At 37.0% G+C, this 24,513-nt stretch overlaps 1 protein-coding gene across 1 annotated transcript; it reads left to right on the forward strand.

Annotated features, from left to right (window-relative positions):
- The first annotated feature begins 7,810 nt into the window (after positions 1 to 7,810).
- mpx (myeloid-specific peroxidase) lies at positions 7,811 to 17,537 on the forward strand. The gene is made up of 16 exons (XM_030151129.1): positions 7,811 to 7,855; positions 7,972 to 8,043; positions 8,140 to 8,227; positions 8,408 to 8,583; positions 8,771 to 8,903; positions 9,273 to 9,399; positions 11,008 to 11,214; positions 11,884 to 12,247; positions 13,169 to 13,329; positions 13,425 to 13,683; positions 14,106 to 14,276; positions 14,389 to 14,626; positions 14,721 to 14,941; positions 15,110 to 15,132; positions 17,003 to 17,089; positions 17,372 to 17,537. The coding sequence occupies exons 2-16, from the start codon at positions 7,974 to 7,976 to the stop codon at positions 17,384 to 17,386; spliced, it is 2,340 nt and encodes a 779-aa protein (XP_030006989.1). The 5' UTR covers positions 7,811 to 7,855; positions 7,972 to 7,973; the 3' UTR covers positions 17,387 to 17,537.
- Positions 17,538 to 24,513: the final 6,976 nt, after the last annotated feature.

A 24,513-nucleotide genomic window follows, 5' to 3' on the forward strand; every position in this document is an offset into this window, starting at 1 on the left:
GAATAGATCCTTATTGTTCAGTGAAGTATTTTTTTGTCCTTTGCCAAACCAAACAGCAACTAAAAAACAAACAACAAAGAGGAAACATACCAGTAAATAAAATTCCTGATACATTTTGCATCACACGGTATTGTATTTCTGTTCTCAGCTAAATTAGGTGTACAAAATGGAAAAGAAATATTTATTCCTGTTCTGTTCCCACAGACATTTGTCAGAAGTGAAAGGGGAGACATTGATGCAGCTGCTTTGGTAACAGACACTGTTTCAAACTGGTCAGTTTACTTCCATTGTCTTTGACCTCTCCTTTGATCGTACACCAGGTATGAACACGGAAATGTCGAGTCCATTATAAATCATCAGGGTGCTCTTGTTAGTGGAAAACAAACCAGAGCTTTGAGAATTTGGTGATTCTGACCGAGAAGTTCCTCCATGAAATTAAAACTATGGGTCAAAACATGTGACATTGGCTGTAACACAACCACTGAACGCTGTTACCTGACTCCATTAGCATTTTAAAGCGTGTTGCTCAAGGTTTCGACTTCTGCTTTTCAGCACTTCTGCATCAACCTACTGACAAACTTTTCTTTCTGTTTAATCCTGATGTGACCCTCGTTGGGTAACTTCTGCAAACAGATCTCCTTACAAGTGACTGGTGATACAGACAAAACACAGATGTGTGCTTTCCTACACTAGAAAATGAGTCACACATGTTAAAGGTGTCAGTACTATATTTAGTAGCAGAACATATATTGTATTGTATATTTAAGAGCAGAACAGGTTTGGCAGGCCCGTGCAACGGCTCACTGTATCATGTCTTTAAAAAGGATGGCAGTTGTCATAATGTCATAATCCGGGTTTCAGGGTGTGTCTGTGTTCTCCTCAAAACTGGTCTTATGAGACCCATATGATCCCAGACACTGCAGTGCCCTCTGTTGTACATCATCATTAACTGAAATTAAAACACTTATCATCAGATTCTGTCTGGTGCAAAGTTTATTACTCTAAAGGTCTGTTTTATAGTAGCATTCTTTATCATCATTGTTACATCTTATAATGTGTATGATCTTTGATACGTTGCCAGTAGTTGTTAAACGTCCTGGCAGTGAATTTAAATCCTGTCGAGTCAGTCAGTCTTCACTAAAGGTTTAATTTTCTCAACAGTATTAAGCTGTCTGTCACCTTTTCCTGACACTGGAACAATGTGTTCAGACAGAATCTTGTTTATTCATGAAAACCACATCAGCGGCTGAACAAAGTAAGAACAAGTGGCTGAAGTTGTAAGTTGTGATATTAACTTAACCATGAAATGAACAATGTTTTTGTCTTTGAGGGTGGACTAAAGATGTCTTTTTCCACTGATAGTCAACTATAATAGCAATTCATCAGTGTTTTTTCTATGCCATAAAAATCAGTACAGAGCCATAAAGACATTTATATATTATAATATACAACTATACTGCACTATAAGCTGTATTTTATAACACCACATAAGAAACGGTTGGAAAAATGAGGAACATATGAACTAAAACAGCAAGCAGGGATATTACACTTCACTTTAACTTGTATTTCATTATAGTATTAATACAATACATTTCACGGTTTGTTTGGTAACCTGCATCTACATTCTAAAAGCAGCTGTTTAGGAATATTAATGCATTAAAATAATGAAAAACACTGTAGATTGAAACAGGTTTCGTGAACTATGATCTGGTCAAAAGGCAGCATTGACGAAATGTCTCTGTCCTTTAGAACCACAGATGAACCGAGGACCTGCCATGTGTCAACAAATGTGTGAGGAAATCATTGACATGTACGAAAACAACGTTCCTCAAAGACATGAAAGGATTTGGATATTTCAGCCTCTACAGAACAGAATTAAATGATTTATGTCATCTGGTATATTTGGGTGTGTAGAGGTCAAGGGTTCAACTCTAATCTCTGATCCTTCAGATGGCATTGCACAGAGAACCATCATATCCATGTAGAGCTGATAGAACCACACGGGCTCAGGCTTACTGGAGGAAACTTTTCAAACCATTTCCTTTTCCATGTAAGCCAAGTCCTTTCTCACATGTAATGCCATTAGCATCACATCCTTAAATCTTATTCCCAGGTGCTGAATTCTTGTGTGCAGTTTTAGTTTCCAGATGTTTTCTTTTTTTAACTGCATCTCAAAATACTGTAAAACGACACAGTTTGACTTCACATTTGATTCTAGGCACAGTGGATCGATTTCATCACTAACATATCGTGCTGTGAAAAATAACTAGTATCAGGAAAAAAGCTGTTTATTCATTTTTTTCAAATGTTTGGTTAGATTTCTTCAACCTTTAACAGCTCTTATTTTCATTGATTCTTAGGTCTTTGTAGTAGCTCTTTACTATATTGACAGTAATACTAAAATTACCATGACTTTATGTGACAACTTTATGATATATTTTGTTTGTGAATAACCTGTTGGCATTTATTGTACCATAAAAAAACAGTTGTGTTCATTCTCATTTATGCTTTGTGTTTATCATCTGCATTTTGAACTTGCCCTGACCTGAGTTTATGGCAGATATTCAGAAGTTTGTAAGTTTCAGAACCAGGAAGTAAGTGAGGCTGACCTGATTTGTTACACTAGACATTATTAACCAGCTTGAGGTGAGAAATTAATGATTAGTTAAAACTTTACAGTCATCACTTTTACTTCCTTTTGAGCATATAGTGATGTAAGACCTTCATGATACTTGAGAAGTAAAGAAAGACAACATGACAAGGTGTTGATAGAAACAGACAATACAAAATTTATGCATTGTTGTCAGAGGCTGCTGAATGACAGCAGTCTGAGTAAGAGGAGGCAGGATACCATGACACAGAGAAAAATGTCTTCCTCATATTGTTCTTCTTCCATATCCTCGTTTGGGTTTTTTTCAGTAAAGGTTTATCTTGTGAAATCCAAGAAGTTACACAAATTGTTGCACATCATTCAGGTTGAGAATGTTTTAACAGCCCCAGCAGGCTCTAAATCTTACCCAAATTCAGATTTTATTTCAGAGCTTCTCAACAATCACCAAAAACAGACATTAAGTTCCAAGAAATACACCTCACATTAGATGTGATGTTTCCTGAACCCTCTATCGCTTTATCAGGTCATGGACTTGTTTTATGATCCACAGCAGAAAGCACAGATAAAAAGGAAACTAGTCTCATTGTAAACTTTAGAGGAAATAGACCAGGATCATTTTATTACATAAGGAGCAGTTTATTGGAGCAGCCACTCTAGTGCTTACAGTAAAAGGTGGAAGCTATGAATGACAAGAGGTTTGTCACAATGTAATAAAGTTAGCAAAACTTTCTTTAACATATAGCACATACAAAGTGCTGCACATACATGAAGAATTGAAAACATGTGCACAAGTATTAAAATGCATTTGATTTCTACTGTACAAAGAAAGAAAGAAAGAAAGAAAGAAAGAAAGAAAGAAAGAAAGAAAAGAAGTTAATTTGAGTTACTGTGGTCTTTCTACCAGCTTCTCCTAGAGAACAGCCACTTACTGGTTATTTTATCATTTGTTACTGGACATTTTCTCATTTCTGGATCATTCCCTGTTTGAGTATTGATCCAGTGACCAGCAGACCAGTAGACCAGTACATCTTGCACCAACAACCACCCCATGTTCAAGGTCACTGAAATCCCTTTCTTTTAATTCTGATTCTCATCTTGACCATGTCCCGATGCTTAAGTGTATCGAGTTGATTCCATGTGATTTACCTGTTAAATGTCAGTGTTGTCAGTGTTTAACAGATATACCAAGTTAAGTGGCTCCAAATTCAATCTGATGCGTCCACATTTCTTGCATCATAATCTGTCCATGCAGTTCTCTCAGTTACTAGTGGTAATGACCAAATATGTTTTTTCAGGTCACAACAACCATCATCTTTGACTGTTTGTCACCCAAGTGTAGGAGGTTTATCCTTGATCTAAATCAATATTTGTGACGAACCAGAAAGAAAACCTCAAAAGGTATCTCAAAAAGGCATGAAGTCACAGGGACCTTGCCCTTTCACCTGTGACCACCACTCTGGTCCATTGAGTTCATCCTTGAGTCCAAATGAACATTTGTGCCAAATTTTGTGACATTCTGTGAAACTGTTCCTGACATATAATTGTATACATTATGGCGACGGATCAAGATGACTTCTGATTAGATTAGATTAGATTAGATTAGATTAGATTAGAACTTTATTGATCCCTGGGGCAGAGCCCTCAGGAAATTAAGGTTAAAAAAAAAAAAAAAAAAGCACTATGGCTCAAATTCACCACAGAAAATATCCACTAACAGCTGTGTAGTGTTTTGTGGGACCTGGTCAAATGTTTGTGTTTTTACATCAATGAGAAATATGTAAATGTATCAACATAACACAATAACAATTATTGTAAAAAAAATATATATCTGTTGATGTTTTGTTGATTCTATTTACATATTCAAGTGCATGTGGAGTATGACAAACCATGTGCTGCTGCTCCATGTCATCTTATGTAAAATATCCCAGCTCCTTAAACTAAAGATAAAACATGTTTTTATACAGCCATTCATCAGCCACATTTAAGTCAACTAAATTAAACTTTGATCATCATGTTGGGGCTTATTAAAACATCTTATTTCATCACATAGAGAACTGGGATATTTCAGACTGATGGCTCACATTGCTGCATGTGTAAACATTTACTTCACATTGGTGAAAATAGTGCAATCCTCTGACCTGCACTGTAATGTTTACTATGCATATTCATCATTCACAAATCCCTGAATGAACATGTGTTTCAACTGGTCAAGGATGAAGACAAACTGTGAAGAAGTCCTGTGAACACTAAAATGTGCTGAGAATATGAAACTGTATTTTTCTGTCCAACCACAGATAGAGACCAACTTCTCAAACCAGGAACAAAACCAGGAATTAAAAATATGGAGGTCGGGAACTTCAGGAACTTCCTCTTTATAAGAATTTCACGTGGAGGTTCTGTGTGGACATACATTCCATGTTACACTAAAGAGCATATTTTACACAAATAAAAGGAAATGCATTGAACAGAAAAATTCTCAAACCCTGTTTCCTCAAATTGTGGTTCTCTGTTTAGCAAGATTCAACACTTTCATGTAACATTTCACACCATATTCAGACTCAAATGTTGTGTGTTTATTGTCTTAAAAAAAAAGGTCTTGTAACATCTGAATGCTTTGTAAACATGTCAGATGTTACTATGGATGAAGAACAAAGAGCTGCCAGTTCTGAGTCGCGTGTTCGTGCAAACGGTACCAGATTGTAATCATATTTTCAAACCTCTATCGTTTCCAGTGACGCTGCGGTGAGACAAAGTCAGACAAGATGTTTATCAGCTGAGAATGCTGCATTTTTTTTCTCTTTGTCCTCCTCAGAAGGACACCTATTTATCTGTGGATGTTTCCTCCATCCACATCATGCAGATGGACAAATGAGACTCATTTGTCTCATTTGTTTTCCACTTATTTTCTAAGTAGCCCATTTCCTATTTGATTTATTTAAGTTAACATCTAAGTACCACACTAATAAGTGACATTAGTCTCAAGAGATCTTAAGATTTTCTGAATGTTGGAACCTCCTTTCCATACAGTCAAATAGCAGAAGATATCTTGAGTTTATTGTTTTCCGTGTATACAGTACTTCTTCCTTATAATTTTCATGAAAAGGTGAGGTGCTCAACTTCTTTGTATAGTTCACTGTAACAATAAATGAGTCACTGCATTTTCCAAAGATCATCTGCTTCCTGGACTGTCGGGAATTACCCACAGAGCTAAGAAGCACACTAACTATCCAGTGTCCGAAATGACCACCCACAACATACTTTTTCTTTTATAACATATTTTCTATTTAATAAGAGATGCCTCCTCTGACTGTGCAGAATTGTTACTTGATGTAATTTCCCAACTTTGTGCTGGTGCCAAACTCACCCTACAAACTGGCCAACTGAGTGGTGAAATGAGATTTCTTACTTAATCTTGAGGTTGACAAACAATGTTTCAGCCAATGCTGTTTGTTTCTGCTTTTTACAACTTCCTTTACAGAGAGAATTGGACTTAACTAGTGCAACTCTAAATATTGCAAATACAAAATGAACCAGACAAACCAAATTTTCACATCAGAAACTGATGAGAAAAGGTGATCGAAAATAGCTTAGTAATGCATCAGTTGTTGTTTTGTATCTTTACAATGAAATGAATCACATGAGCCACCAATGTGATTCTTTTCACTTAAATTGTAACTGATCTGAAAAATGAAAGTATCTAAATAAAAAGTAAAAAAAAAAAAATTGTAACCGATCCTACCTGTTTATAATCTTTAATTAAAGCCAAAGTGTAAAGTAAGCTCATTAGAAACCGATAGAAATACAAAAAAAATCTGTCTTATTTTCCTTAATTTCAAGAAATCTTTGTTTCATAAAAGAAAAAAAAAACATTGTGGTACTCTCATGTACCCCCACCCCTTCCTACCGTTTGGCTGTAAAAATAGTGTTTTCAATACCTACTAAAGTTTTAATATGAAAGTATGATCTGTTTTAATTATGTAGAATATTTTGGTTTTTTCTATTTCGAACAAAACTCCTACAGTGTGAACAAACATTGTCTTGCTGTAATTATAAAAATATATGTAATATGCAATTTTCCATTAAACAAATTGCATTTTAAAAGTGTCCTCTTATTGTGTAATACCTCTAAATATTTGTCAGTTCATTAATGACAAGTAGTTATTTTAAGCAGGACATTTACAGTTCAGTGTTCTTAAACCTGTTCCTCGTGTCATTATCAGCAACAAGTTTTTCATAATGGCTGTGGAAAAAGTCATTCATTCATTGTTTACAACAGCTACAGGATTCCCCACCCGAACATGCACTCACACATACAGTATATTGTTTCACGGTAGGCATGTTTTTGACGGTATCTCAGTCTAGTTTTTTCCTTATTGCACAATTGTCTCTCATACGTAACCTGTTACTAATTACTCTGTAACTAAGACCTGAAATGAACACTTATCACCTTCACATCCACCAATTATGATTTCCCAGTTAAACATGCATAAACTCACATCAATCATCTTATCAGTATTACTAAGAACAGTAACTTCCCCTTCGAAACGTCTTTCTCAAGTTCACGTGTTTCTATGTGGTAACACTTTAAGCCACCAGTCACAGAATAAAACAGACCAAGTCTTCTTAATCATAACAAAAGTATCAATCAATCAATCAATCAATCAATCAATCAGTCAGTCAATTAATCTATTGAAGTTAGAGGCTTTGTACATGTCAGTCTGTTAAATGAGGACAAAATAAGTGAAAATGTGTCAGGTTTGGTCAAAAATTGATTAGTTATTAATGTGAGAACAGGACTCAAAATTATTATTATTATTATTATTATTATTATTATTACAATTATTTTAAATGTCTGAGAGGATTATTTCAAACAATAACATCAAAATTATAGTCATACATGAGATTATTTATCTAAATTAGACCAGTAATGTCTGCTACTGTTCATGTCTGATAAACACTATCAGTGTGAAACTACTATCAGTTAATGAGTGTCATGGTTAAAGTAGGACCTGCCTGCCCTATCAGCTGGGGAGAATTGATAATGTATAAGAATAAAGGATTTTACTAATTACTAGAAGAAGGAAGAAGGAACTGTTTGTTACTGACAGTAACATCACCTGTCACCTCTGGGGGCGAGGCCTCGTCCTCAGGCTGCATAAAAGATGAGACGGCGGTGAGTCTCAGCATCGCACACTCCAGATTTCAGAAGCAGAGTCAAGTCTTCAGGTGTCTACACCAACACAGGTAAGACCGCTTATTACTCTGTGTTCAGAGGGGTTGGATTTTATGAAGCACGCAAATGCATTCTCTTGAATGCAGTTAATGTTTAGCACTGACTGTTTCTTTTTCATTTCTTTCAGAGATGATTCTCTCTTTCCCGGTCCTTCTTGCACTGGGACTGTGCCTAGTGCCTGTTCAGTCCAAACCAGCAGGTATATTATTCTGTACAGACATATTTTTAAAACATTTTTATTTTTTAAATCCTATTTTAAGTTATGATTGTGTTTAAACATGCTTTTCATTTGCAGGAGAAGCTCTTGGCAGTTCTTTGGTTCAGGAGTGTTTTGAGGAGGCCAAGAAACTTGTGGATGATGCATACAAGTACTCCAGAGAAGAGTGAGTCTATTTCAACCCCACAGACTCTAAGACTAGATTATTTTAGAATTATTTCTGCAAAAAAAAAAAAAAAAAAAGAATTTGTTCCCATGCAACTTTGCAAGTTGGGAAAATCTACCAAAGGATCACATTTTGAGATCTGTTTTTTCATTATTATTATTATTTCTTTTCCTCTTCCAGGAGTCTGAGAAGAGTCCGCAGACAGATGGTGAGGCCTCACGATGCACTTCGTCTCATGAAACAGCCCCGTGCAGACACTCGTACAGCTGTGAGATCTGCAGACTATATGGCTCAAACCCTTCGTCTGCTGCACGACAGGGTGCATCGTGTGCACAAGCGGTCACTGAATGCAACAGGTCAGAAAAAAATTACACATGGTGTTAAATTATTTTTGTGCTACTTTTCCCTCATTCTGGCTGAAGGTCAAGGGTTTTTGTTTCAGAATGAGGGTGCTGTGAAGCCACACAAAACTACAACTGAAAACCAGACATTTAAAACAAGAAATAGAAATAAAAAGCCTATATTTGTGTTCATCTTTTTCAGATTTGCTCAGTGCAGAAGACCTGATGAGCCTCGCTGAGATAACTGGATGCTTGGGTCGAGTCAGGCTCCCAAACTGCAGAACCACACCAAATCTGAACAGATACCGCACAGCCACCAGCGTCTGCAACAACCTGTAAGAAAACCTACACCAGAAGTTTAGATAAAATACTCATTAAAAGTCACATCAATTTTTTTTCAAAGTAATTTGACCGGGAAATATTACTAATTTCAACTTTCTGAAATGGCATTGTCCTGTATTTAATGAATAAATAATTTCTGCATAAATAAAGTAAGTAAATGACTTCATTCCAAATCTCATTCTAATAAATGGAGACTAATAACTCATAATTCACTTACTTTAAATTCTTGAGACTAAGTGATGCTTACAATAAAAGGAGATGCTTGTGAAACTTGAACACTTAGGCCATGCACCGCAGAAGATGTGTACATATTCCTGTGATGTCTCAAGCAGAGTTTCTAAATATCTCACGTTTGCTCTTAGAAATAACCCTCGCCTTGGAGCCTCCAACACTGCCTTCACCCGCTGGCTTCCTGCTCAATATGACGATGGCATCTCCCAACCCAAAGGATTTCTGAACAGAACATTCAATGGCTTCTTCCTCCCTCTGGTAAGACATTCAATCCTAAATACATGACAAAATTAGTGTGGGTTCAGCGGCAAATTTGAAATCAATCTGTTTAAGGCTCTGTGGCCACCAGGGGGACCCCAAGAACTTTATTTTCTGAACTGTCTGTTTTGTTGTGAAAAGTTCAGCTGTTCATTTCATACAGTTAGACATTTATCACCCCACCCTTTGAAGGGGAGGCAAGAGGTATTGTTTTTTATTTGTTTATTTGTCTAACAGCAAAACTATTGGTTGATTTCATACCAGATTGGGTTTATAGATTGCAGTGACCCAGAATATGATTATATTTTGGAAAAAGTAGGTCAAAGTTTAAAAATTTTTTATGAACTTTTAAAATCTTTTTTTTCCCCCATTTACTTATAATGGGCGACATTTCACATGTCTGTAGCAGCAAAACTATTGGTTGAATTCATACCAAACTGGGTTTATAGATTGCCAGTGACGCAAAATAGATGTGGTTACATTTTGGAAACAGCAGGTCAAAGTTTAAATTTTTTTGGGTTTTTTCCCCATTTATTTGTTTCACTTTACTTCAAACTTGGCATATAGAGGCAACTGATATGCTGACATCACCACAGGCATTGACATGATGACATCAGCTGGATCAATGCCAAAATAAGCTACAATACATGTGAGGAGCGGGGTTTGTTGTGCCTGGCACCACCTGTTTGTTATGTAAAACAAACAAAAAGAAATACAATACAACAAACAGAAACAAGTCAGATGCATTCTGATATTTTTTGAATGTATTTAATTTCATGTAATCATTAACCAAGGAAGAACAGTTTATCTACAATGCTGCATTCTGCTGATTTTGTAAATGTTTAAACCAAATGAAAATACTGATTTTGTTCACAGTGAATGCATGATATACTGGTTATTAAACAATTTATATCAGTGGATACTTTTAGATGCTTACGTGCAAATTAAAAGCAGGTTGCCCAAGACCATTGAAGGGACAACATGTCAGGATAGCATTCATATTTTTGATAATAATTAATATAAATCATTTTGGTTTACAAGTAAAAGTCCTTCTGTATAAAGGGAGTGAAACTTTTCCAAGTCTGGGTCACTCATAAAGAAAAAATAATTCAAAAATGCTGGTTGGCTCTAGTTTACAAGAAACAGTCTTGGGTCAAATTCTGAGAATTAATGAGAAAATGAGTTTTACTCAAAGATAATGTTTGTGTCAGAGCTACGAGATCTACATCAAAACACTGTCAGCATGTTACAATTCATTGACTTTACAGGATCTTTCTACTGGAACATTTGTAAATCTTTTGTTTAAATGTACATAAACCAGTGCATTTGTGTCATATCACTTTATCATATGCATTAAAGACAGATAACCAGCACTTTTGTCATTTGTTTTCCAGTCCATTTTATTAAAGTATATGAGATTCAGCACATTTAATCCTTGAGGCAGATCATGTCTTAAAAAAACAAACAGCAAAAAAAAAATTGTACACCAATGTAATCAGTCGTATTTGCATTGGGGACTTCAAATCCCACTCTGCCCTTGGTCCCATAAAGTCTTGAAAAGGCCCTAATGAAAACCATCATCATCATCTTCTTCTTCTTTTGTCTCAGGTCCGACAGGTGTCCAATAACATCCTGGCCACAACAGACGCAGGAGTCGTCAATGACACAGAATTCACTCACTTGGTCACTTTGTTCGGTCAGTGGAACGACCACGACCTGACCTTCACACCCTTCTCCCCCAGCATCAAGTCCTTCGCCAACGGCATCAACTGTGATGAGAGCTGTGAAAATACTGAGCCCTGCATCCCCATTGCGGTCAGTGTCACCACAACAAGAAAAACACAAACAACAAGGTTTCATCCATGACTTTAAGGATGGAGATGATGGCAATAATAATAAGACATTAGTAGTAGGAGTGTTTTTGCATTAGTTTTTTTTGCCCTGTTGTATGGAATTTCTTCTTCACAAACATATGGGTTTGTTTTTTTTAAGCAAAAACATTGCATTACAACAACATTGCCTTTAACTTTCACTAATTCATTCATTCTTCAACTTTTCATAATTATTTTAATACTTTTATGGAGAGGAAGTATTTTTAACAGTTTATCCTCCAACAAAAGCAAAAATGCTTTCATAATTTTCCTTTTTGTTCAAAGACAAATGCAGATACAAATAATTTTCTCTCTTTGACAAATACAGATACAAACCACAGTTATTATACTTTTAAATTTTCATTTGTTTTTGTTTTATTAAGTTTTTCAGTTTGTTTCAGATTCAGTAGTTTTATTTTGATTTTGACTTGTTTAAGTTTGCTATAGAACAAAAACGGAAAAAGTCAGGATGAAAGAATCGATTTAATTGAGGGGAAACAAATTAAATCTGTTTTTCATTCATTGTTCACTCAAGATCTTTAGTTTTACCCTTGTTTTTAATAACCCTAATCGTCCCTGCCCCTGACCTCTGACCTCTGTGTCATCCTCACAGATCCCTCCCAATGACCCCCGCCTGCCCACTGGTCCAGAGAGCTGCATCCCTGCCTTCAGGTCCGCTCCTGCATGTGGAACCGGATACTCAGCCTACAACTTTGGTGGAGACCCTAACAACAGGGAGCAGATCAATGCCCTGACGTCCTTCCTGGACCTGGGTCAGGTCTATGGCTCAGAGGAGAAGCTGGCCCTTGACCTCAGGGACCTGACAAACGATAGAGGCCTGCTGCGTGCAAACACCGAGTTCAGAGATAACGGTCGTGATCTGCTGCCCTTCAGCTCCATGGAAACCAACATGTGTGCCACGCGCCAGAGGGTCACCAACGACACCAACGCCAGGGAGGTGCCCTGTTTCATCGCAGGTCAGTGTCAAAACAAGACACTTTAAATCAGCCACTATCGACTCTTCAATGATACATGTACAATTTATAACCACTTTATAGAACAAAGCTCTTCAATTTACGATGAGAACTTTCCATAATATGACAAAACAGGACCCATTACTGTTTTAAAACCATATCTCTAGCTCCATATTTAAATTGTTATTGATAATAAGTCATGTTTCTTACTTTATATTGCCTATACTTTATTAAGGTTGAACAAATAAAACACACAGTTTGTGTGTTTTCAGTCAAACAATGATACAGGAGAATTGAATCACAAATATAAATAATACAAAAGAAAGTCAACCAAAGAGTCACATATTGTTACAGTACATGATATGATATGATATGATATGATATAAAATCCTTAAAAAAAAAAACAACAAAAAAACAAAACAACTTCATGATTATATTTAAGACTTTGTTTTTCACATTTAACTTTCACATATACATACATAGTAAATTTTGCCATTAAGGAAAATTAACCACATTCCATTGTGCTCCCATTGGTGCAGTACAGTGAGATTACATCTAATATGGATGTTAACTGCAGAAATGAATTCAAATGTAGAATTTAGGTCACTCTTAAAAGTACTTCAGTTTTTACATCTAAAAGTCTGGTCATTTGCCTGAAAAAAGAAAAGACCACTGCAAGATGTGCAAGCAGGGAATGGAAATAAAGTGGTGTATTTCTTTTCATTTCCATTTTTATCTCTCAGGCCTTCTAGCAGATCAACAGTCACGCTTGTCTGTTGTCACTGTTGATTCTGAAGAGACGTAAACAGCCACACTGTTTATCACATTTTTCATTCTCTCTGCCCCCACTGAACATCATTATGTAACGCCTCAAACAGAAGCATCAGTGAACTCCTCTAGACATGAGTGTGTTTCTGTTTCAAGGTGATGTACGTGTGGATGAGAACATCGCTCTGACGTCCATCCACACTCTGTTTTTCCGGGAACATAACCGCCTGGCTCGTGCACTGAAGAGGATAAACCCACAGTGGGACAGTGAGACACTCTACCAAGAGGCTCGTAAGATCCAGGGTGCTTACACGCAGGTAAATCTGCTGTTTACTCTTTTGAATGTGCATATTAAAGGTTGACTTTAAAGCTTGTGGTGATCTTTACTAAATAACATCTGTCTCTGTCTCAGATGTTTGTGTTCAGGGATTATCTGCCTCACATTGTTGGTGATGATGTAATGCGTAAGCAGCTTGGTCGTTACCCTGGTTACAATCCCAGCGTGGACCCCAGCGTCTCGAACGTCTTTGCAACTGCAGCTTACCGCTTTGCCCACTTGGCCATCCAGCCCAAGCTGGCACGTCTGGATGAAAACTACAGGGAGAACCGACAGTTTCCCAGTGTCCCACTGTTCAAGGCCTTCTTTGCCCCATGGAGAGTCGTCTTTGAGGGTGAGTCATACAAATAGAACATAAGTGAAAGTAAAGTTCATCACAACCTTTACAAAGTGTTGCAAATGTTTGAGCATGGATTCATGATCCTGCTGATGTTCAAGAGTTAAGCTCATTTTCATTACTTTATATACTGTCATGTAGTTTAATCTACAGTAATACATCATGTTCTTTAAGATTATCATATGTTTGCAGCATTATTGTCCTATGAGAGCAATGTATCTATAAAAAGTCAACTTTTCATGATGAAAAACTGTAAAATTAACTAAATCTTAAAACTAAAAAGTACATTTGACATGTAGTGGAGTAGAAGTATAAAGATGTAGAAAAAGGAAAGACTCACATACATCAAATTTTTACGGATATTTTGCTGTTGAGCATTTTTTCAGTATTAAGTCTTAAGCTGTTGTTCTGTTCTCCAGGTGGCATTGACCCTCTGATCCGTGGTTTGGTTGGTCGTCCTGCTAAACTCAACACTCAGGACCACATGATGGTGGACGCCCTGAGGGAGAGGCTGTTCGAGTTCGTCCAGCACCTGGCTCTGGACCTTGGCTCCCTCAACATGATCAGAGGACGTGACCATGGCTTACCTGGTACATTACTTAGTTATGACCAACTTCTCAGTTTACTTTCCATCCTTTCTTTCTTTCTTTTTTTTTTTTTTTTTTTACATGTTTCCCATCTGCTCATCTTGTTTTCCTGCAGGATACAATGACTGGCGCAGGTTCTGTGGCCTGTCTCAGCCCAGTAACCAGGCAGAGCTGGCTCAGGTCCTCAACAACACCGACCTGGCGCGCAGGCTTCTGGAGCTCTACGGCACACCGGCCAACATTGACGTCTGGCTGGGAGGCGTAGCAGAGCCATTTGTCCGTGGGGGTCGAGTGGGCCCACTGTTTGCCTGCCTTATTGCAACCCAGTTCCAGAGGATCCGCCAGGGTGACAGGTGAAGACATGAACACTGTTCAGACTGCACTGGTGTTGTGTTGCATCAAAAAATATCAACATAATGTCTGACATTCCTGTTTTTCTATTCCCAGACTTTGGTGGGAAAACCCTGGGGTCTTCACTCCACAACAGAGAGCTGCTCTCTCAAAGGTTACCATCTCCCGAATCATCTGCGACAACACTGGCATCAGGGCTGTTCCCAGGGATGCATTCAACATTGCCTCCAGGGGCAACCGGCTCACCAACTGCTCCAACATCCGAAGTCTGAACCTGTCAGCCTGGAGGGAGCCTCGTCCCTGCTCTAACAACTCAGGTGAAACATTACTAAACCAATCCTTTGTTGCTTTGGGAGAGGGTCTCCACCCTGCATTCCTACCCACTACATTTTTCATTCTATTTTTAACCTGATCTGTTTTTTATTTCTTTACTAACCATTTGAATTACATTTTTTCTTCTTCATATGTGGTGTTTGATCGTGCAGGCCCGGGTGGTAGCTGTGTTAAGGTCAGTGTTGTTTTTAAATCTAACAAATATTAGTGACATTAAAATTACTCAACACTGTTCCTTAACCTCATCTCAACCTGGTGAAGGTGGTTCTTCCTTAAAAGACAGCATTTATGGTTTAACATAAGCACATTTGGTGCTTGTATACTAATAGAGGGTATGCATGTGACGTCACCACTAGCGGACGTCACCGCGGTTCCGCCCACTGAGTGGCAGAAAGAGGGAGATGAGTGATAGCGTTGGCTTCAATACCGTCTAAACTTAAGAACAACAATCAATAAAAATGGGGAAGAGCTGTGGTGCGACTGATTGCATGAACAGGTTTGAAAAGCAGTCGGAGCTATCGTTTTATAGGCACCGAAAGACACAGAAAACAGAAGTAGATGGATCCAGGAACCCAAACCTAGATTTGTGGATCCTGTTTGGTGTCAGGTAACATTAATTTATGCTGTATTTTTGGGTAAAATCATATCTTAAATGTCGTATTGTTTTGGCTAACATTACTTCTTAGTAAAGCTCTTGGTTTCATGGTCAGATCTTTCATGGTTTTTGTCTTCATTTTGTGATTATGAACCTTATGCTCTATATGATTAATAAACTAACTTAAACTGAGGCAAACCTAGTTTTTCAAATACAGGGGTAATGGAGAATAAAGCTACGATGGAGTATTGGGGCCACGTAAGAAAATAAAAACGCTTGTCACTACGAGAATAAAGTCATAAAATACTGATATAAAACCCATAATTTTATGATAAAGTTGAATACAAAAATAATCACAATGTTATGGAAATAAAGTCGTAGTTATAAAAAAAAAAAATTCGTAATTTAACAAAAATGTCATTCGTTTATGAGATTAAAGTCGTCATATTCCCACAATAAAGCCATAATATTACAAGAATAAAGTCCCTGCTCGTCCACAGCAGTAGTATCTGTGTTGTATAAAGTACTTGATATGAACTAGACGTAAATCTCCTCAGTACCAGTAGATCATACATGTATTCACTGGGGTCAGTACACGGTCTACTGTAAATGCACTTTGGATCAGCTGGTTCTGGGCCCCTGGTTGTCAGTGATGATGAAACCATGTATATTTGTTTCAGGTAAAAATAGCGACGATCCCCTACACCCTGGATGTCAGGATACACGATTTCAGGCCACATGTCAGTGTTTGTGGACCACTTGTTCTTTGGTAGCTCGTACGGATCCATGTCGAGTCCAATTGTCCTTAATTTAATTTCATATTTCACATTTGCCTGGTCTTGCTGTGTTCACTGCTATACTCCGTCATGTTGAGCAGGTTGGTTTTTGCCACTCAGTCTGACTTAGAAGGGCGTGGCCCGGGGGGGAAGTGACGTATATGCATACCCTCTATACTAATATTAGTAATTTATTGTCATAATTGTCAGTATTAACCCATAAAGAGCCAAACATCTACTGTCTACCAAAACCATCCACTGATGTAACTGTTTAATACCTGCTGATCTATCAATCCTAACAAAACATGTAAATAATTGGTGTAAAATGTAGTTTGTCATCTTTTCATAGTCATCAGATATGACCCATTTGGACGTTCAGATGCTCCGTAGTGAACGTGAAAACACCATCATCTTCTACAGCATTGATTCACCAGTAAAACCAATAGACTTTGATAAATGACAGTGGATGGAAACACTTGGTTTATATTCAGTTAATGATAGATTTGACTAAAAAATTGACTTTCTTTCAGTTTTGTCTGTTTATGATATAATAAGCATCAGCTGGACTGTTTATGAACATCTACATAATCAGTAAATTAAAGTAGTCGTAACTGACACAAAAGTAACATTCACTTTTTATGGGTTAATAACCTTTGCATTATCATATTCTGCAGGATGTGATCCAGCAGACCGAGCCGGATCACCAGGACCAAGAGGACCTCGAGGCCCTCGAGGCTTTCCTGGAAGACGTGGACAACGAGGTAGTCTATTAATGCATGTTTTGCATCTATCTATCTATCTATCTATCTATCTATCTATCTATCTATCTATCTATCTATCTATCTATCTATCTATCTATCTATCTATCTATCTATCTATCTATCTATCTATCTATCTATCTATCTATCTATCTATCTATCTATCTATCTATCTATCTATCTATCTATCTATCTATCTATCTATCTATCTATCTATCTATCTATCTATCTATCTATCTATATGTCTGTCTGTCTGTTCATTAATTCACTTCTGTATGTCTTCAGGTCCCAGAGGTCTAAGAGGCCCTCCTGGACCACCAGCATCCATCACTAATGCCACCCAGCCACTCTCTGCTTTCTCTGTCCGTCTGGGAAAGTACAATCCGTCCTATACAAAAACCATCCATTTCACTCTGGTCATATACAACAAACAGAACCACTATAACACGGGCACGGGCCTGTTCAGCTGTGTCATCCCTGGCGTTTACCAGTTCAACTTCCTGTGTGTCACCTTCATTAAAAGTGGAAATGTAGAGCTGTGGCATAACAACAAGCTGGTGCTGAACGGTTTCCGGTGGTATCAGGGAGGTCACTACTTGTTGTCTGGGGACACTGTGCTTCGGCTGAAAGCAGGAGACAAAGTGTCGCTGCGGATCAGCGTCGGCACCACCACTCTGGGCAGCACAAGCTTCTTCGCTGGACGCTTGCTCTTTCCTGCCTGATATGAACACTTTCCCTCCTGACTGAACCATCACCCTAAGTCCACCAGTGGTCTGCTTCAGGATCTGTTTTAATACTCTGCACTAAACTTCTGGTAATCAGCACAAATCAAATATTCATTAGAAGTAATTTTTTTTTTCCTTTTACGACAATGCACCAGACATCACTTACAAACATCTGTGTGTTTTGTTTTGTTTTATTTTACATTTTACCAAAATATGAACAAATGTCAAGTTGCCTAAAGATCAACTGCAACAATGCTGAAAAATGACATCAAAACTGTCAGAAATCTGTTACACTATGGAGTCTTAGCCAAAAACACATCAGTTTCTAATTGTAAAGGTGCAGTTTACCAGTATTACATAAAACAACTTACAAGGCTTCATTATTAACATTATTTTATGCACTGATGAAATGTTGGCGTGCTTTGGAAAATGCATGTGTTGTGCTTTGTCTGAAAGGCTTGTTTTACTGAAACTTTCTTATCTATTGTATTTTGCATTCATTAAATAAATTAAATAAACTATTGCAGCATAACTGTGTTTACTGTTTTATTTATGGATCATAAATGATATGTGAACAGACAGTATGACATGAACTAATTTAAACCTATTTAAAATACTTATGGAATAACCTTTGGGCATTATGTAATTTGTAATTTTTCAGGGCAGAAAAATATAAGGTGGGATTTTTCATTTAATATAGAAAGAGCTTGTACTCGAAATGCTCAAAATACTTATTTGGAACTTTATTTGACTAACATTTATAATCAGGTGCAATCAGTACTATTTAAAGCAATAGTGCAACAGACTTCACTGCACAGACAGTTGATTAATTATAGCTGAAAGGCAGGTCATGGATCCTGTAATGACCTCGTACAACTCCATTACACTGAATAACATGCAAATAAAGGAGTAGACTAATGAGAAAAGGAGAGAGAAGAAAAAAATAATGACTTCTTCTTTAGTACCTCACCTTCTGGTTAGGATACTTTCACTAGTCTATGTATAGAACTTTTCACAACTGACAAAAGTCCCGACATCCTCCAATCAACCATAATCTTTTTTTTTTTTTAATTGCTTCTCATACAAATAACACCAACAAACAACCAAGAATGACCCAAAACTACCAAGCACTGCAGTACGTGTAGATTTAGCCAAAAACATTGTCAAAAGAAAAAGAAAAAAATGAAAAGAAAAGTAAAATTCATTAATATACATATATACATAAACAACTACAAAGCAAAAGCCAATAATTAAATCAGCCAATAATTTCCCACAGTCAGAGCTTTTGTAGGAAAGAATCCAGAGGTTCTTCATCATTCTTCACCACATCAGGAGCTATGTTCTATTGCCTACATTAATTTCTCATGCAGATTATTTACTTTAACAGCAGAGAAAACCTCTGTTTGTCAGTGTAATTTGCAGTGAAAACAAACTCAAGTCTCTCTCCATGTTTAACTGTTAGTTAAAGAAACATTTCAGGGCCTTCTTGAACTCATTGCTCATGACTTCTGGTTTGTTTGGAGTGTTTTTGTTTTGTTTTGTTTTGTTTAGTTATTTCATTTACAACTATAAATCATTAGCAGTATTTTACATTTTATTTTGACAGACTTCAAGGGCGAGTATTTATATTTGCAACAAGTTACTTTTTGATGCATGTGTGTTTATCTCTAAATATGAACATAGAGGATGTCTCCTGTAGATGGAGCTATTGTTTTTTGCTAAACAAAGTTATGAACTTTAGGCGATAACAACTGTAAATATTTCTGTGCTGTGACACAAAAGACCTTGACTATTTCCCTGATCAGATACAAAAGCTGAAACTGTAACAAAATTTGAAGACAAATAATTCAAACACACACAGTACTGTAATAGGTTATTTCTTCATCTGCAAAATTGGAAATGACATTTTTATAACATGGACCGTGGGATGAAAAATCTTAAGCATCCAGAGGAAACAACAGAAAAAGTTAATTTAATTCAACAGCATGAACCTCCAAGATGGGCCAAAATCTCTCAAAAAGAAACTGAACCAGTAGATATTAGAATTTCGTTCAGATATTTAGAAACTCAGTGCAATAACAGCCCCATGGAATTACAGAGCACAGTATGATATGCATGCAACTTACTGTCAAAAAATTTCTGTTAAACTGCTAAATTTGAAGTATGAGGGCTTTTACTAAACAACTACTTGAGTTTTTGGCTCCAATGAGCTTAACTGTTATTGAAACAAACAAGCACAGAAACAAACACAAGTAAATAATGACAGAAGATAGACACAATACAAGTCACATATTAGCAAATATTTATCACAGGATTCACTGGAATCACTTCCTCCATCCCTGAGTTTTTTGGGATAAGGAGTGAAACCATCTGTGAAAGTCAGTGGCAGATGTAAACCTTACAGATGAAGAGCTCCTCCTTCTGGTCGCAGGGTCCACGGTGCATGTGCAGAGTGCCACGTAGTCCACCAGACAGTGAGTTTGTGTGTATGTGTGTGGTGTAAGCCCAGGCTTTGTGCTCCAAGGGTAATGGAAACCCAGTATTTATGAAAGAGGAGAAAATATTTGAGTTGTCTGTTTCTGTCATAGAGTTTTAAACTGAAATGAACCAAACCCTCTCAAAATAGGCTACGAATTTAATGGAAAAACTACTACTAGAAGGAAATGTAAGAACATTATATTGGAAAAAAAACTTTAAAGAAGGTTACCAGAAGCAGAAATGTTATAGTGTTGTAGTTGTGGGTAAGTTAAAACAGATCTGGGAATAAAACAAGTCTACTTTGCTGTAGATTTTTGAGGACACGTGTGTGGTCCTGACTGTGGTGACTTCACCCCACTGAGAGGAAGTAAAGTTGCAAACGTCTAAAAGACCTTTTAAATTTACATCAGTAATAACACCAGTGATGGGGATTTTAAGTCATGTCAGTGCTCTATGCTCGTAAAAATATATCTCATGAAATATGTGTTTGCTTTGAGCCTAGTTGTTTGCTGACGTGATGCGGCTGAAGTAAGTGACAAATGTCTGCCACATGTTGAGTCAGTAATGGCACTGAAAAACTGGTACTGGTTTTATGGTAAATTTAGCATCATGAAAGGATGGAGGGTTTTTTTTTTCTCCTCTCTTTGTTAAAATGACATGTCTCATGCAGGAGGCCTTGTCACTATATTTTCCCTCCTTATTGTGCAACTTGGACGTGGATTTATTCAAATTCTTTGAGTTGATTCGAGTGCCCAGAAAATCAGAAATGGGGGTGAAATCCAGCAACGTGGACAAAAGCACTCGGCTAATTCCTTACAGATGTGCCTCTGGGCTTTGTGAGGGAACACTGTGCTGCCCTCATTGGAGAGAAAAAGGACTCTGCATGGAGAAAGTTCAATGAATTACGAGTAAAAAACATCAGTGACCCAGTACAGCTGGTTCTGACTGTCTGTCTGGTGTTCCATGGAAGAAAAAAGGAGGCAAACCAGGAACACATGCACATAGTTTTCACTCTCTGGAGGAACTGCCGGTATGCACAATCACAGGAGTGTATATTAGTCATCCTCAAAGTAAAAAACACAATCACCTCTTTGGCCAAATAGCACATCCATAGGAATTTCAAACTGGAAACAAACACTACAAACCCTGAGGAATATTAAGCTGCTCTATAGGCATCTCTGTGGACAAAACATTTACAAAAGAGCAGCTAGATTTATATCTCCAGCTGTGATATATCTGCAGAAACTAAATATTGTGAAGCCGTGTTTTCCAAGAATGTCCTCTAATGAGTCTCATCCAATGTTTGCGTCAAACAGTTCCCTCTTATCTTTAATGCTGACACCACTCAAATAAATCTAAAGGGAGGAGCTCAAATATCTCCTCTTGACTTTCTCAAAACAAGAAAGTAACTTCATATGAGTGTGAGATATGTACCCACTGTTACCCAAGAACAATATAACTGTCTGACTGACATTTACAGTTTGGTTTATTGCTGAACCAGTGCCATTTAAGTAAAGTATGTTCAGTCACTTTTGTTTTTGCTTGATTTTCAGCTTCTGTTTGGATAAAATCACTTGAATCATAAATGTCTTCACAAACCACCATCAAATTCTGTTTTAAAAGCCCATGGAAAGTTCTTTATGTTGTTGAGGTGGAAAGTTTGATCAAAGTTGATGGCAGCCGTTATGTATTAATTCAGATTTTACTAAATTATATGTGGCATCACCTTCAAATAATCAAATGAGAAGAGGATAAATGAAAGTAAGACAAACAGAAATCTCTCAGGTGAAATGTTCAATGTTCATCTGACTCTGGCAGCATATTCATGATAGAGACCATTGCAGAGTGGAAAGGTGATTACGATGAAAAAACCGTCACTGCTATTGAATGGTACCATGGTGACCTGAATGTAAGAGAAGTGAAGTTGACCAATCAGGCACAGAATCGATCCCAGGATGAACCTGTGTGGAGAAACTGAAAGAGAAGCACTTTCCCACAAAACATTTCTGATGTTGGAGTTTTGGTGCCTGCATTCAATTGTTTTTATGAAAACCAACACTCATCATCTTGACAACATCCAAACATGACATGTCTGGGTTTTATCTTCTCTCCCAAGTTTTTTTTTTTCCAGTGTTCACATTACTTTTAGCACATTTGGCTAGCAGAAATGTATTAATACTGTCAGGAAACCTTGTTGTACTCCCCATTTACTGTAAGTGATTATCAGATCTCACCTCTGTAAGTGGAACAGCTTTGAAAAGGTTTGTACAAACCTTATGACAACATGACATAGAGACTAGTTTGTTTCAAGCCCAGCTCAGCCTTTCCTTGACCTAAACACTTGGGCACTTAGTGGTTGTACTGGGTGTGTACATGCGTGAAAATGTGTCAGTTATGTGAAGATGGGGTTTGCTTAGAGCAACAGTTGTTGGATAAATTGAGGTTAATGCAGTAAATAAGGAACGAGTGTAAACAGTGCTATTAGAGAATTTCTGTTTCTCATTTCCTCTGAGCCTGTGCAGGAGCTATTAGCAACTTTTTTTTTTCCTTTTTGAAGTATTCCAGGATCTGATTCTAGACACAGGTTTATTCAGGGAAAGAAAAATAAGAAACCAAGTGTTTCTAGTTAATTCATGCAATTTCAGCCTCACACTTGAAACTCTATGAAAGTATTGATAATAAAAACTAGCGTGCAGGACTCATCTGCCCCCTAGTGTCTGGAAGAGTGAAACTGTAGCTGAATTGTTCAAAAATCACAGAGGACTTATAAGCTCTTATAAGTGTATCTACTACGTAAAGCTGCAGACCTCAAGAGGCTTTTACTACTTTACCATTAGTGAAGAATTGAAAAACTCATCATAGCTTTTGTTTCTTGCACAACCTGAACAAAAAGACACACAACAGCTCATGGTTAATCTGAGTATCATTTGTGAGTGCAGTAACTACACAAATGACAAACCTGAGGATAAATGCTTTTAACCCTTTCATGCATAGTGGTCACTACAATGGACAGCTGTTCAAAGGTGTTCTCTTGTATATTCATGGGTTTTGTTGTTTTAGTTTCATATCAGCCAACACAGTGAAGGCTTATCCATCATCCCATACACTGTAATTCATACCATTACTGTAACTTTGCTTTTCTAGATAAACCTGATCTGCACTAACATGTTCGAGTGTAAAAAAAAAAAAAAAAAAAAAAAAAAACCCTGCTAATTATTAGACTGTAATTAACAGGGGGATTTTTGGTTGCTTTTTTAAACTAAAAGTTGGCTTTTTTTGTTTGTTTTTTTTTGCATATTATCTCCATGAAGTAAGTAATAACTAGTATTAGAGTGTGTTAAAATGTGATAAAACATCAGATTAGCAGCATCAAACATATTTTTACTTTATAGTTTTCACACAGTATATCAGTAAATATCAGTAAATACATGTTTTTTGGTTTCTAACATTAAACACATTGTGTCCAGGTAAGTGGATATTTTTGTAACTCCATGAAAAATAGGCTCATAAAAAAATTCAATAGCATTGTTTTTTGTTTTGTTTTGTTTTGTTTTGTTTTGTTTTGTTTTGTTTTGTTTTGTTTTGTTTTGTTTTGTTTTGTTTTGTTTTTGGGGTGGGGGTGGGGGGGTAGTCATACCCTAAGGGGAATGAAAATCACTCGGGGAAAAAAAATCTTGATTAAGGTTCTCATAATTCATGCATGAAAGGGTTAAAAATGATGACCCAGACACATTAGAAGGGAATACATTTCTGTAATATCCTGTTTCAGTGGATTATTGAAATACATTCTTTCCCAAAAGGATGGAATATGTTTATTTTCAGATACATTTCTCTTTTCATGCCTATTTACATACATCAGTGATCACCTCTGACCAGGTAAAATGATTACATACTGAGTCCCAGTTACACTTAATCTACCAAGAATAAATCACATTGTCACAACCATTTCATGAGAAGAGGCAAAAATATTTTAATTCAACTTCATGGACAAAAGTGTATTTTGTCCTGCATCCCTAAATCTGCATCTGTCACAAGCTGCAGCCTCAAAGAACTGTTATCCTTTAATCAAGACACTGTAGACCTGAACTAAAGATACAGAACAGTCCGTAACTGATCTGTGTGTTGATGCATTAAAAACACACTTTTTAAGTCCAATTCTTTTCCTTTAAGTGAAAATTTCTCATGAAGCTTTGTGATTTGGCAAACTGTAAAACTGTGGACTGC

Source organism: Sphaeramia orbicularis, chromosome 12 (genome assembly GCF_902148855.1).
Source record: "Sphaeramia orbicularis chromosome 12, fSphaOr1.1, whole genome shotgun sequence".
In the NCBI taxonomy this organism is placed as follows: domain Eukaryota; kingdom Metazoa; phylum Chordata; class Actinopteri; order Kurtiformes; family Apogonidae; genus Sphaeramia; species Sphaeramia orbicularis.